The sequence below is a fragment of the Miniopterus natalensis genome, chromosome 8, assembly GCF_054644295.1.
Source record: "Miniopterus natalensis isolate mMinNat1 chromosome 8, mMinNat1.hap1, whole genome shotgun sequence".
Lineage (NCBI taxonomy): Eukaryota > Metazoa > Chordata > Mammalia > Chiroptera > Miniopteridae > Miniopterus > Miniopterus natalensis.
In genome coordinates, this window is record NC_142088.1 from 2,872,911 (window position 1) to 2,886,583 (window position 13,673).

General features: G+C 56.5%; 1 protein-coding gene across 2 annotated transcripts in view; it reads right to left on the reverse strand.

Moving 5' to 3' along the window:
* Positions 1–3,133: 3,133 nt before the first annotated feature.
* SH3BP4 (SH3 domain binding protein 4) overlaps positions 3,134–13,673 on the reverse strand; it is a 60,456-nt gene continuing 49,916 nt past the window's right edge. Inside the window, exons 3-6 of one of the 2 annotated variants that reach the window (XM_087819499.1) lie at positions 13,183–13,441; positions 7,913–10,275; positions 4,857–5,045; positions 3,134–4,139 (exon numbers count right to left, since the gene is read on the reverse strand). In XM_087819499.1, coding sequence (XP_087675625.1) covers positions 3,915–4,139; positions 4,857–5,045; positions 7,913–10,275; positions 13,183–13,300 — 2,895 coding nt within the window. In that variant the 5' untranslated portion in view covers positions 13,301–13,441 and the 3' untranslated portion in view covers positions 3,134–3,914. Of the gene's footprint in view, positions 4,140–4,856; positions 5,046–7,912; positions 10,276–13,182; positions 13,540–13,673 lie in introns of those variants that run through there. The other variant, XM_016220712.2, reaches the window with a different exon arrangement.

Consider the following 13,673-nt stretch of genomic DNA (forward strand, 5'->3'; position numbering starts at 1 on the left):
AAACGATCCTAATTAACCGCCTTGTTCGAGGTGAGATACCGGCCGAGGCTCTTCCATTCAGGGGCAGAAGGCTGCCCGACCACAGCCAAGTATCCAATCAGATTTTAAACGGAACTTTTTAATACGTCACATGCCACAGACCGAAAAGGGAATTAAATGGAGTAGGGATTTCTGAATGAAAAACAGACGTATCCCTTTTGATAGCTTGAGAGATCGTATAGTAGCGACCCCAGGTGCTAGGATGTCTCTATGTATTTGGCACAAACCTAATATTTGAAAAGTGACAGCTATCTCCCAGGACCTGGGAAAAGCACATAAATCTCCAAGGCCTGTGCATATATTTCTAACTAGGTCAAGCGCCCGCAGTTCGCGTCCATCCCCTTCTCTGTCTTTAGTTTCTCAACTTACCTATCACATGGAAAATGTGATAATTAGGGAGACAGAAAGGCGTTGTGCAAACCGCCTCGGCGAGCTGGACTCCGGTTACTCAGATTCGGAACCCCTAACCGCATTCTTATGAATTCACCGGTTGCACGCAGAACACGCCTTCGTGTGGCGCTTCTTGTTGCACACGCAGGGTCGCGTTTGTATTTCAGGGTTACAGAGGGTTCAGGCGACTCGTCAGCACGGATTTTACCATAAATTCTTCATTCTGTAGATGTCGATTCTAACCAGGCTCAGCGTGGACACTGAGAGTGACTCAATTCTCCAGACCCTTCCTTTCTCTTCTAGAAGGGCTATGGCCCAGTGGCCGCCAGGCAACCGCCCCGCCCGCCCCGGAGGCCTGCCCATCCTCCTGCCTTCCGCTTCCCTCAGGTGCCCTGGTGACTATCTCGGGAGGCCTGTGACACCAGGACAGCTCACCTGAGGCTGCAGATGCTCACTAAGTGTCTGCTGTTCTCACCCAGGTGCGAGAACCCGCACCTTGGGTGTAAACTCATTTTGCATTTGGAGTGCAGAAAAATACATGGATGTGTGAAAATACAACACTTTTTCTTCCAAAGTGTGGGCTTCAGCTGAGCTAAACATGTGCAATATTACAGTGGGGAGACCAGTGAACTAAAATGAGTAGAGATAGAACTTGCTAGAAAAAAAAAATCCAGAATGGACTCCCCATAAAACTTCTATTTGTTTAATAAAAGCCACTCCAGTTTCACACAGAGCGATCCAGGTACTCAGCCTCCGTTCCCCTGAATGAACCGAGCTGCAGTCGTCACTGGGAAGCTTGTTCATTCGGTCATCCATCCAAGAACGTGTTGAGTGTGACTTTGAATGTATTGAGCCTGAGCTGGGCACTGTGGCACCTCCCTGCCCAGTTTACAGCCTGGGGCAGAAGCAAATGCAAGCTCTGCTGGAGAGATTTGGATTATATTTGTGGTAAGGGCAGAGTTCTGCAGGAAAGCATAGAAAGGGCCTTGAGCCCAGATGGGGCGTCCAGAAACACTTCCCAGAGTCTGAGTATCAGGGCAGAATCCTGAAGAAATAAAGAGTCAGAAATCAAGGTGTTTATCTGCAAGCAACAGACACTGAGAATGGCTAACGCTTCTAAAAAGGGACTTCCTAAAGGGCAACTGGGTAATTCAGAGAGTCGGGAGGGCTCAAGAACCGAGCTCAATTTTGAGCTTCCAGAGGACTGCGCCACCCCATCAGGGAAACCGCCACCGCCCTGCGTATCCCACTGAGGCCACGGCCAGGCCAGGAGCTCTGCCCCGGACCCACGGTGCCTGAAGAAAGATGTTTCCGCCACCAGCCTCACCTCCTTCTGCAAGTTGGTGATGGGATCAGAGATCCACATGGTGGAAGCTAGACACACCTGCATTTAGCTGCAAGGGAAGCTGTGAGTTTGTGTTTTGGGGGTTCCAAATATAGCAAGAGTGTTCTCAAGATGCTGGGCACCCAGAAAACATGGCAAAACCATTATCTCAGTGAGGACGGTGGTGCAAGTGGAAACAGCCAGTGGAATGGCTTAGTCCTGAACTCTACTTCGGGGCATGGGGCCAAAATAAAGGAAGCCGTCCCCTTGAACCTTTTGCGTGCTCTAGGCAACACCGATTTCCCACTGGCCGGCGATGACTGCGACTCCTACGTTCCAAGAGCAATTAAATTAATATCAAGAAAACAGATACCTGCTAACCCAACTGTCACTAAGGGCTGACTGTTAGGGGAGGGAGCCATTGTCCTATCCACAGATACTTGCACTAGGTTTTATTTAAAGTTTGGTTGGTATGGAAAAAACACACAGACACATACTTAAGAGGTCAAAATATCCAAACAAAATTTACTGCAACTTCTGTAGAATTTAATTTGTGCTACAAGATATGTTGCATAGGACACTATTTTAAGCCCCTGAGGAAAAATATCCATGGTTTAAGGTGCAACTGGTTTTGTTTCGTCTTTGGGGAAAAGGGGAGAGAGGGTCAGTGGAAGAACAAAGGGGGAGAGCTGAAAAGTAGAATTTAAGGGTGTCACGTGTAATGATTGGGGAACTGTGTGTCTTGGTTCTTCTTGCAGCATAAAATATGTAGTGTTTTTAGTTTTTGGTATCATTGTTTTTTCTAGCCAGTTGATCTTCAGTATCTGAATCAGTAGATACGTAAGAATGTTTCAGCCCCATAAGGGAATAGACATTGATTATAGTAAGTAATTAATGTGTTTTAAGAAAGCAGGTTTAAAGAATGAGATCAGGATCCAAGTGGCCCACGTGACTTCCTACGAGTACATTCCCGGGGACTTCAGTCGTGCCCCTGCTCCCTCTGAGCTGCCACGACTACACCGCCGTCACAGAATTCAACCTGGAAAGTCGGCCTGCAACCGTAAAGGTTACCAACGCCACATTCTGCCAGGTCCCAGACATTATGTGGGAACTATTTCATTTTCTGAGAATGCTCATCCTGCTCAGATAATCTCTATATTGTAAATAAAAACCGTCTCCCCATACTGTTCCTTTCATTTCCGAGGCGACATGGGCATACCAGGAAGGGAGAGGGGTTACATGTTGGGTGAAATGAAGCGAGAGTTTGGCAAATGGCAGCAGGCACCTTGCAGAGGGCGTCCTTGTGGCAAAGTTTCCTTCGTGACCATAGGGAGGGGGAGTTCTGCAGGGACCAGCTCACTTGCAGCCGCTCTTGCCAGCTCCCAGCTGCTTCCTCATCTCAAGGGCACCAGTCACGCATGTCGGACTTAACTTTGCCCACGAAACAGTCCACATGCGCTGTGGCTGGTCACTTACTGCACCAGGAGGCAACGGTACAGAAGATAACAAAAGAGGAGAGAACATGACCCAGGACGTTCTCAGAAAGAATGGGCTTGAGCTACTACACTCATCTACCAAAAAACCACGGTTCCTATTCGATTTACGTTTTTACAGGTACAGAGTGAAAGAAGGTCCAACACTCGAACAAGCATCTTCCCGTGCTTCTTGTTGAAATGTGAGTGTCTGGGGATATGAAATGCCCCGGATAACTTTTAAATACATATATACATCTGTAACATAATTTAAAAAGATCTTTAGAGAACATAAAAACCTCAACAGCATCTGCCCCATTAGGTGTTTTTTTTTTTAACCTTGATGATCCCTTAAAAAAATTAGATACCACCTTTCTCGTATGTCCCCTCCTCCCCATACTTTAAAAAAAGTGATTTTAAATTTAAATTTATACTTAACAAATAGAAAGCTATCTGATTGGCAATGACCTGCAGTAGAAATTCCCTTCAGGCGCCCCCTGCCCCGTGGCGGAGGCAGCGGGTGGAGTGCTGCGTGTGCTTGCTTGGTCCTGGGGCACGGGGCCAGCCCGGAGCCACCCTGATCGTCTGAGCAGCCAGCCCTCCCTTCCTCCCTTCCCAGCAACACGTCACTGCATCCGGGGCAGACGGGGGCACAGGCCCCAGGGCAGAGCAGACCGGGGGGAACCAGTTCAAATCACAAAGTCGTCCTGGTCAGCAGGACTGAAGGCAGCAGCTCGCAGGATGTCCAGGGTGTTCACAAGGATGAGGGTGCCAGTGAGGTGCTTCCAGCGCTTGGTGATAGGGTTCTTCATCCGGTCCAGGCCCGTGTGCAGCTCCTGGATGACATCCCGGTAGCTGTCCCCGATCTGGTGGCTCCAGGTCAGTAAAAAGTCATAGGCGGGTTTCCACATGGCCTGCAAGAGGGAGTCGTCCAGAACAAAAGGAGGGAGAAGGGACAGAGGTGAGGGGCAGTCGGACGTTTGAACCTGTCCCCCGATGCAGCTCCTCTGCTAGTGTTTACATTGCTCTGTAAGAGCGGAGCCAACTCGGAGCCACAGGTGACCGTCTCTGTCCCGGGCCAGCACGTTTCAAAGGGAACAGGGAGTTTTGTGCTAGAGGAGGGACGTAGCCAATAGTGTCTCGACCAACAGAAAGGATTTCTCTCCTTACAATCCCCATAGCACTTTCTATCGGGGCCACTGATTCAGAAATTCACCCGGTTTAATAAAGGACACCCGTAGGCCTGGAGCTGCCCCCTTCCTAATCTCTGGAAGCTTAGTGACCTCCACCAACAGGTGAGAAAACAGGACGTCTCAGCAGGAGCCCGGCCTGCTGTGGCTCACACTCCCTCTAACTGAAGGTAATTTAAGGTGGGGACCAGCAGGGGATGGGCAGTCCTGCCAATGCTGCTCCAACATTCCACTGCATGGCACGTGGCCTTGCCCGCGTCAGATTTGGAGTCACCGCTGAAGACCCCAAGAAGGACGGGACCCGCCCCACTCAGCGGGGGCCTACTGTGCGCTGGGCACGTGCTTTCACGTCCAACCCATTCCGTCGTCAAAGAAAACGCTATAAAACAGGCATTGCTACAACTGCATTTTACCGGCTGGAAGAAGCGCCGCCTGGCTCACCTCGCTGTCCACGACCCCATTCCTGTCCCGGTGGGGAGACTCGTACGCGTCCATCTGCTGCTTGGACACCTTGGCGAGCTTCTCAGCCAGCTCCCTCCAGCGCTGCGCCACCTCGACGGCCGTGGTCAGGAGCACGAAGTCCTGGATGAGCCTGACCACCAGGCCCTGGCAGTCCATCTTCAGCAAGGCCTGGGGGAGGGGGGAGCAGAGCGTGAGGGGGGCAGCTCCGGGCGCGGGCGGAGCCCCGCTGCAGAGACAGAGACAACTGGCTCCACCCTAACGCTTTATTATTATCATTCTTTAACACTCACCTGAGGATATTTTTTCCATTGCTTTTCAGAGAGAGGGGAAGGGGGAGAGAAACAACGCTGTGAGACACATCCATGGGCTGCCTCCCGCACGAGCCCCGACCAGGGTCAGGGTTCGAGCCTGCGACCCAGGTCCGTGCCCTTGGCCGGAACTGAACCCGAGTCCCTTCAGTCTGCAGGCCGACGCTCTGACCACGGAGCCAAACCGGCCAGGGCTGTAACACCTGCAATACACCCCTGAACCCCTGCACCGCTGCGACTCATGGGACACAGTAACGTCGATGATGTTGGGGGGGGGTCCCCTAGAACCTCAGCATGTGGCCAGATCTGGAAGCAGGGTCTTTGCAGTGGACTGACAGCTCCTATTTCTTCTCATCTGGCAAATCTGCTGTCCAAACCTTCCCTAATTCATTTAATCACAATCCCAAACCGAGGCACTGTCGTAAACAGAAAACTACTTTCACAAGGAGAGGGGTACCCGGGGGAGGGGGTGTCTGGCTGTGAGAGGGGGAGGGGGCAGGTTAGGTCCTTGGTTGACGCTGATTTCTAAGTCCCTGGAAATTAAGCCCCCGGCTTCCAGCGACTCCTCCAGCACCCTGGGGTCAGCCGGCCTGCGGTTTCTGAGTCTGGCCAGGCGCTCGGATCTGCCGCTCAGGGAAGGTGAGGGGAACCAGTTTCACTCCAGGGCACCTTCCTGCCAACGTCAAGTTCCACTCCCTCCTCCCTGGGGCTCTGGGCACCAGGGTGTGGGGCTGGGGGGAGGCGAGAGGGCCCCCGACACACAGAGCCCTCACCCTCACACTAACTCACCTAAAGAAGCCAACGGAAAAATCTATTCTGGGTCCCCCAGGTTGGAAAAAAGGGAGCAATGGCTAACGTCTTCTGCAAAGAAGTGAGGAAATGAGATAAAAGCCACCTCCTCAGGCGTTTCCCCACAGCCCGGAAGGAGCTGCTGGGATCGGTTCCTTTGCCCTCTGCCCACTCAAGGTGAGCGTCGTTTTAGCTCACGAAGGCGCGATCAATCCGCGTTTGCTCCGCGAGAGCACCTAATTCCCTAATCGACGGAGAATGCCAGCCTGAGGCCCGCGAGAGGGAAGCTCAGCCCGCCCACGGTGCGAGGTCCGTCCTGGAGGAGCCGGGGACCCCCCCCCCCCCCGCGTCGCTGGCCTGCGCAGGAGCTGCTCCTACGTGCGCCCCGAAGGGAGGGGCGCGAGGCATCACCTCGGGGGGACCACGCTGGGTGCCCGGGGGAGCTTCCCTGCTGCCAAGCTCACCCCCAGCCATGACAACCCCGAGTCCTCTCCACTGAAGCTGCCGATGCCCCATGGCCTCTGGTGGCCAAGGTCGCCCCTGCACCTGCCCCTCGCTTCCCGGCTCTCCCCTTGGGGCACTGTCAGGTTCCCATCTGCTCCGCGTGTCCAGCTCCTTATACCATCGTGGGCCTTGCTTCACTGCCCACTCCCTGCAGGAGTGGCCACGCCACAGTGGACTGCATCCCTTCCGTCCCCGGCTCCAGGGGGCAGCAGAGAGATGTGTGTGCAATGGGCAAACCTCGTTTGCACACTCATGTCAACGTGGCCACCTTCAGACACACCTGGTTCGCCTGTTCCCAGAGGCACAGACACAGAACAGCTTCTGTCACAGAATGAAGCTGACTGACAAAGGGCAGCACAGACTATAAGAGGTGCCCGGAGCAGGGCATTATTAAGCCTCTCCGAGCACTGCCGGAGCCCATCCAGCAGTTAGGAGTGGGGCTGCTGTGGGCAGTGGGGCTGCTGCAGGGAGTGGGGTGCGGGACCCGGGCTGAGCCAGGCCTGTGAGAGCTGTGAAAGGTCCACTCAGGGCCCCCGGTTGGCTGGTGGGCGGGTGTATCCTGTAGCGACATCAGCTTCCCCTCTCACTTCTCAGGATCCCAACTGTTGGTTGTGCTGGCGAAGCAGAGGCGTCCCCACCCCTGACTCACACGCCCCCGGAAAGGAGGAGGAGGGAAACAATACAGAGACACGGGGGGACCCCCCAGTAAGATATGGAGAGGAAAACTCATTAAAATAAAGCCCGGCGCTGGGGCAGTGGTTCTAAAATTTGAGCCATAGATGCCGGCGGAAAGCTGATGAAAGGACAGATCCTCTCCCAAGACGTCTACAGAGAGGTGTTGGAGCGCAGGCCCCGCGTGTCCCCATCCCACTGGGCATGTGGAGATCCATCCTGAGACCTCTGAGGAGCCCCAGATTCAGCGGGAAGAAAGACCTGAGCTGTTTGGGGGCGGTCCCCACAGGTCCCTGTAGACACCTCTCTACAGATGCTTAAAATCCTGTCCTTGCATTTCAGGGAGCAGAGACAAGCCCAGACACGAATCCAGCTGCTCATTAAACCACAAGCACCCACGTGACACCAGTCCAACGGTTCACGAAACCACGGGGCACCCATGTGACACCTATCCAAGGATTCACCGAACCACAAGGCACCCACATGACACCTGTCCAACGGTTCACAAAACCACGCAGCACCCACGTGACACCTGTCCAATGACTCACCGAACCACAAGGCACCCACGTGACACCTGCCCAAGGGTTCACTGAACCACACAGCACGCACGTGACACCCGTCCAGTGGCTCACTCAACCACGAGGCTCACTCAACCACGAGGCTCACTCAACCACGAGGCTCACTCAACCACACGGCACCCACGGTGCGAGGAGAGGCTGGATTGCACCCCACCCCCCCAAAGCCCAACCCGCCGGGACCTACCATCATGAGCTCCTTCTGGAAGGACTTGCGGTCCTTGTTCTCGGCGTTGTTACAGTCCTCCTTCAGCTTCTCCAGGACGGATGCCACCCGCTCGGGCTCGCTGTCGGGCTCCGCGCGGCAGAAGGAGGCGAGCGGCAGGTTCCCGTAGCCCAGGGCGTCGGCGAAGGAGCGCCAGCTGCTGACGTTCTCCATGAGCAGCGTGCGGACCGAGGCGTAGATGTAGGTGAGGAACTTGCAGGGCCGCAGCATCTGCTCCAGCAGCACGGCCGTGCTCAGCTCGGGCCCGCACGGCAGGCTGGGCCGGGCCCTGCCCACCACCAGCACGTTCTTGGCGTGCACCAGGCCCACCTGGCCCTGGTGGTAGCCGATGTACCACTCCTTGGTCCACAGCTGCCCCTTCAGGCGGATCTTCTCCTCGCTGAGCAGGGCGATGGCCTCCCCCTTCTTGTACTCCAGCAGGTAGTGGTTCTTGCTCTGCCGGACCACGGTCTTCAGCAACTTGCCGAACTTGAGGCTGGACACGGGGCGGTCCTGGAAAGTGGGGTACTTCGTGGTGGCCGCGAACGGCGACAGGATGATTTTCCCAACTTCGTTCTTCTTGAGAAAGCGCCTCTGCCCGGACGGCTTGATGGCGCTTTTGGGGGGCGGCTGGGGAGTCTGGACGCAGAACTGGGTGAGGATGGCCGCCTGGTCGTCCTTCACCTGGACGCGCAGGGTGAAGTCGGAGAGCTCGCCGGGGCCCTGGCAGGCGATGGGGAAGATCAGGCGGCTCACCTTGCCCAGCTTCATCTGGAAGCCCCTCACGACCTTGGCCGGCTCGCTCGCGCGGACCTCGTAGTGCGTCATGTTGGAGAACATGCAGACCTGGAGGTCCTGGGGCCTGGGCAGGACGAACTGGTGCTTGCCCCAGAGCTGCAGGGCCACGGGCGCGGGGCTGGGTGCCTGGCGGGTGACCTCGGTGACCAGGAGGGTCTTGGGGGCACAGTCATGCCCAAAAATGGTCACCACCGTCTTGAAGGACGGATGGATGTGTTTGGGGCCATAGAGACCCACTGTGACCTTTTTGTTGATGAAGTCCCACACGGTGGAAGGGTAGAGGATGTTGGGCCCGTGGGCAACAATGGCCAGGTACATACAGGGCTCCAGGTTGTCCAGGTGCACCTGGACCGTGTCCCCGTAGCTGTAGGTCAGCGGAATGGGGACGTACGGCCCTTCCTTGACGTCGCTCCTCAGGCACTGCAGGCCCACTGTGCTTTTGCTGAAAATGTCATTTTTCACCTCGGCGGAAACCTTCATCTCCAACACGATGACGGTTTTCACCTCCAGGTGGCTCAGCTTCACCTCCAGCACGGGGCTGACGCTGCAGCACCTGTCGCTGTTGAGTTCCAGGGGCGGGTCCAGCAGCGCCTTCATGGAGATCTGCTGGGTCTCCCCCGGGGCCACGTGGCCCTCGGGCACGTGGATGCTGATGCCGGTGTCGGGGAGCTGCACGGAGCCCCCCGAGCTGTCCAGCTTGCACACGATGTTCGTCTCCACCGCCTGGGTCTGGCCCCACCCGGGGCTCTGGCCCAGCAAGTCCAGGTCGTGGCAGGACCGGGCCAGCTTCCGGTGGCTCAGCCAGGCGGCGCGGAAGTCCTCCCGGCTCTGGAACTGCTCGGGGGCCGGGGACTTCAAGCCCGTGAAGAACCCCGACGAGGCGGGCGCGTCGGACTTGGACTGAAGGACGGAGAGCTCCGACAGGCTGTAGGAGCGCTTGCTCCGGAAGAACGGGTTGTCCCGCCTGCCCGGCGCCTCGGCGGGCAGCTGACTTGCAGCCGGCAGCCCGTCGAAGATGTTGCCGGTGCCGTTCGTGGTGGCCGAGCTGGACTCGGGGAAGGGACTCGTGCCCGTGTCGAACAGCAGCAAGTCCACGGTGCTCCTGGGAGCCGGCTCGTCTGCGCCGGGCACCCCCCCCGGCACGCTCCCGTTCAGAAACGGGTTCGTCCGGACGCCGTTCCAGAAGGGGTTATTACTGTAGGTTCTGGCCGGTCCCTTCCCGTCATCCGTCCATCCTCCGAGCAAGTCCAGCTCCTTGGCCGCCTCGTCCGGGCTGTCGGGAAGGTTGTCGATCATCCCGCTGTCGCTCAGCGTGGAGTTCCGGTAGTGGAGGGGCTGCACGTAGGAGGAGGGGATGTAGCCCATCTCCGTGGTGTTGTGGGCATACCACCAGTCCCCGCCCGACGTGTCCAGCACATAGAGGTGGTCGCCCTTGGAGAACTTCAGGGTGGTGAAGTTGTTGGGGCGGTAGTCCTTGATGGCGATCACTTCCTTCGCATTTCCGAAATGCGTGGGATTGTCCCCGAGCAAGGCACTGGGAGAAGGCACTGCAAGACACACACAGAAGGGAAGGTGAGGGCGCAGAGGCGGGCGGGCCGCAGGAACAAACCGGAGTGGGGCCTGGCGTGGGGCCGACACGCCCATGCGGGCACGGGGGTCTCGCCACACTTGGCCGAGCTCAAGTCCCACATGCAGCGTCGGGCGAGGCCACGGGGGAAGTCGCTCCGCCAGCCACAGGCGCGCAAACCGGCACAGGGAAGTCCCCGTGTGCCCGCGTTTCAAATGTCTCATTCGGGTCAAAGTTCTCTTTACCTGACTAACTGGCCGGAACTGCTGCTGGGCAGTGAGGGGCGCAGGGCAGGCCCCCCAAAGTCCGCCCCTGTGGCACGTGGACTACTCTGATCGGAAGACAACCCAGGCCCCAGAGACTCAGGAAGAGCCTTTACCTCCTTACGAGAATGTAGATGGAGGCCCGTTCCGGGAAGAGCTGTCACCAGAGAGAAGACGCGGAGCGCAGGCCGGTGGGCTGGGGGAGCTAGGCAGGGAATTCTGTCCCACTGTCTCCGCAGGGCTGGGAAACCTGTTTATCCAACACTTGCTCTTCCATCTTCCTGTGAATCTCCTTCCCTTCGAGGCCCAGCCCCGCCGCCTCCTTCCCAGCTCAGCCTTCCTAGCATATGAGCCTTTTTGGCCTGACGGCCCCAGGTCTCATATTATTATAGGTCGCACAGTCTTACAGGGGCCCCATACGTATGTCATTAAATTTGTTTTTCTCCTGTAAATCTGTCTTATGTCCATTTAGTTATTAGGCCAGCCAATAACTAAGCCTAGAGCCTAGAGCGTAGAAAGGTAGGGGAACAGTTGTGTGTCCCCTTGTCTTAGAAAACACAGAGATGTTCTGAATTTAGTGACCCTGAGGCATGTGACCAGGCACAGGGGGGACAAGAAGAGCCTCAGAAGAGCTGCCTCCGTATCCCGCCTTCGACACCCAAGACACATTCCCTTGAAGCTCAGGCCCGATTCTTCCATTACAAGTTGAACCACCCTTATTTACTTAATTTTTATTAAAATTTTGATGTTATCCGGCTGGGCGTGCTCAGTGGTTGAGCATCAAGCCGGCCAGGGCTAGACCTGGGCTTTTAATCCAGGCCCTCAGGACTGCCTGACCTCCGGAGCCTGAAGTTCTTCATGATGGAGAAGAGACTCTTTATTCAAGGGGCCCTGGGGAGGATTAGATGAAATGGTGCCGGCGGGGGGCTTAGGACAGTGACGCTTAGCCCGGGGAAAGGGCTCACAAAATGTTCTGTCACAGTGGACACTGCACCCCCTCCTGTTTTATTCCCCACAACACTGATCACCACCCAATATTTCAGGCACCTTACGCAATTGCTTCAGTTTTGGGGGGGAGGGCTCCATCGCCCCATCAGGGTACAAGCTCCGTTGGGGGCTGCTCTGCTGACAGTGGTGTCCCTGGCAGAGGGTCCGGCACAGCAGGTGCTCGGCCCATAGCCCCTGGATGACCGCTCCTGCAGTCTGGACTGCTCACAGCAGACAGGGCGCGTCCACGCTACTGGGCCAAGGCGACGGCCAAAGGCAAAGTGAGGCTTCCTCTTGGCTGTGGCCCCTACTGGAACATCACACACCCTGAAGGGAGGGGACTGAAGGGAGGGGACTGAACAAAAACAGCAGCATAAAAGGGACTGGCTTCGAAGGGGAGGTGGGGAGAAGGGAGGCGGGTCAGGCTGGGGTCAGAGATAATATAAGACCTTCTCTCCCACTCTGTTGTCTGGTCACGGGCTCCAGGCCTATAAACCACTTCTGTCTCCTTGACACAGCTAATGAAAATGTCACATGAAAATTAGAACCAAATGAAAATTAAAGAAAGCCCGAGAGCTATTAAAATCTGGTTAGAATCCCTCGCAAGTTAAATCCCTATCATGTTGGCCCAGAATAATTCTCTTACAGTAATATTTTTAAAATTAAAAACGGAAGCTATGAGGTTGGCGTTGTACATAGCCCAAGACAATATATCCATGTAAATGATCACTTCAGTCTCACCCGGCTGAAGAACAGAAACGGTTTTACTTAATACTCCGAGCACTCTCCTTAGAAGGTAACAGATTTCACTCGAGGATCAGGCTCCTTCTGGTCAGGCCCCCCCCTTGTGAAAGTGGACAGTGGTGTGCAGGCCCTTCTAGGAGGGGCCCTCCATCAGGCACCTGCCACAGAGCGCCCGGGGCACCAGGCCGGGCCTCCATCCAGTTGGACGCAGGAAAATCCCTATTGAATTCCAACTTAATGAATTCTGGGGAGCGAGTGCTGCCCAGATCACAGCTGCCTTGATTTTAACGCAGAGCAGCTCCCCAGGCGTCAGGGACTCCCGGGCACTGGGCAACCCATTCCCTACCCTCCTGCCTCGGGTCCTCTGCAGGCAAAACACTCAGCAGAAGCAGAGGACTTCGTAGCAGGTATTCTGGCCGGAATAGATCCCCACCTTGAAACCAGTTCACCATGGGATGTGTGTGGAGCTGCTGGGCGGGATGCTGCTTAGGGCTGCATTTGTTTGCTCTCCTATGACTTCTTTGAAGCTACGACAGGGCTGAGTAGCTGGGACAGACATCATACGTCCTGGGACCCCGTCCCAGACAACCTGTTTCTTCCCAGTGTTTCCAATAAGTCACACTTCCCCCTAGTTTTCTGCGCCACCAAGCTTCCCACCGTAATGTCACCAAAACACACGAAGAGGGGGAACAAACACATTCTGCATGAAGTTTCGTTATTACAGGGGAAAATTCAAAACAACCTCCCAACACACGAGCGAAACAGAACAGACACGTGGTCGCTGTCCCGGGGCTGGATTCATAACCCGCCGGAGCTCAGGGCTCAGGTGCACTGGTCTGAACATGAACCCGGCCGCCGAGGGGCCCCGACCCGGGTCTGCCCCCGGAGCTCACCTTTGACATCGTTGAAGCTCGATTCGGAAAAGCCCTCGCTCAGGTCGATCAGGGTCCCCTCGGACTTGCAGCGGGGGAGGCCGCTGGAGTTGGCGGCCCGGATCCGCTGAGCCGCCATCCTGAGGCTCTCCTGGGGCGGGGCGGGCGCGGGGCGGGCGCGGGGGGGCTGCTAAGGCTCCATGTCCCCTCCTCAGGCGACTCGGCGTCTGTCTCAGGGCACCATGCTGCCCGGCGCCGGCGGTGCGAGATGCCCTTTCTCCTGCAGGGAGAGGAAGAAAAACGTGTCCCTTGAGCAAGTGAAACACAGGTTAAAAAGTAACTTGACGGGAAGTGGGAGCCTTTCTTTCAGAGGCTAGTCCCATCCGCAGACCCGTGTCATTCCCTCGGCCCCGAGGGCAGAGCAGGCTCCCTCCCGGGGTCCCGGGCACAGGGCCGGGCAGTGTCCCTGCCACGGTGGGTGCCTCCCTTCCCCGGGCACAGTGGGGTCTGTG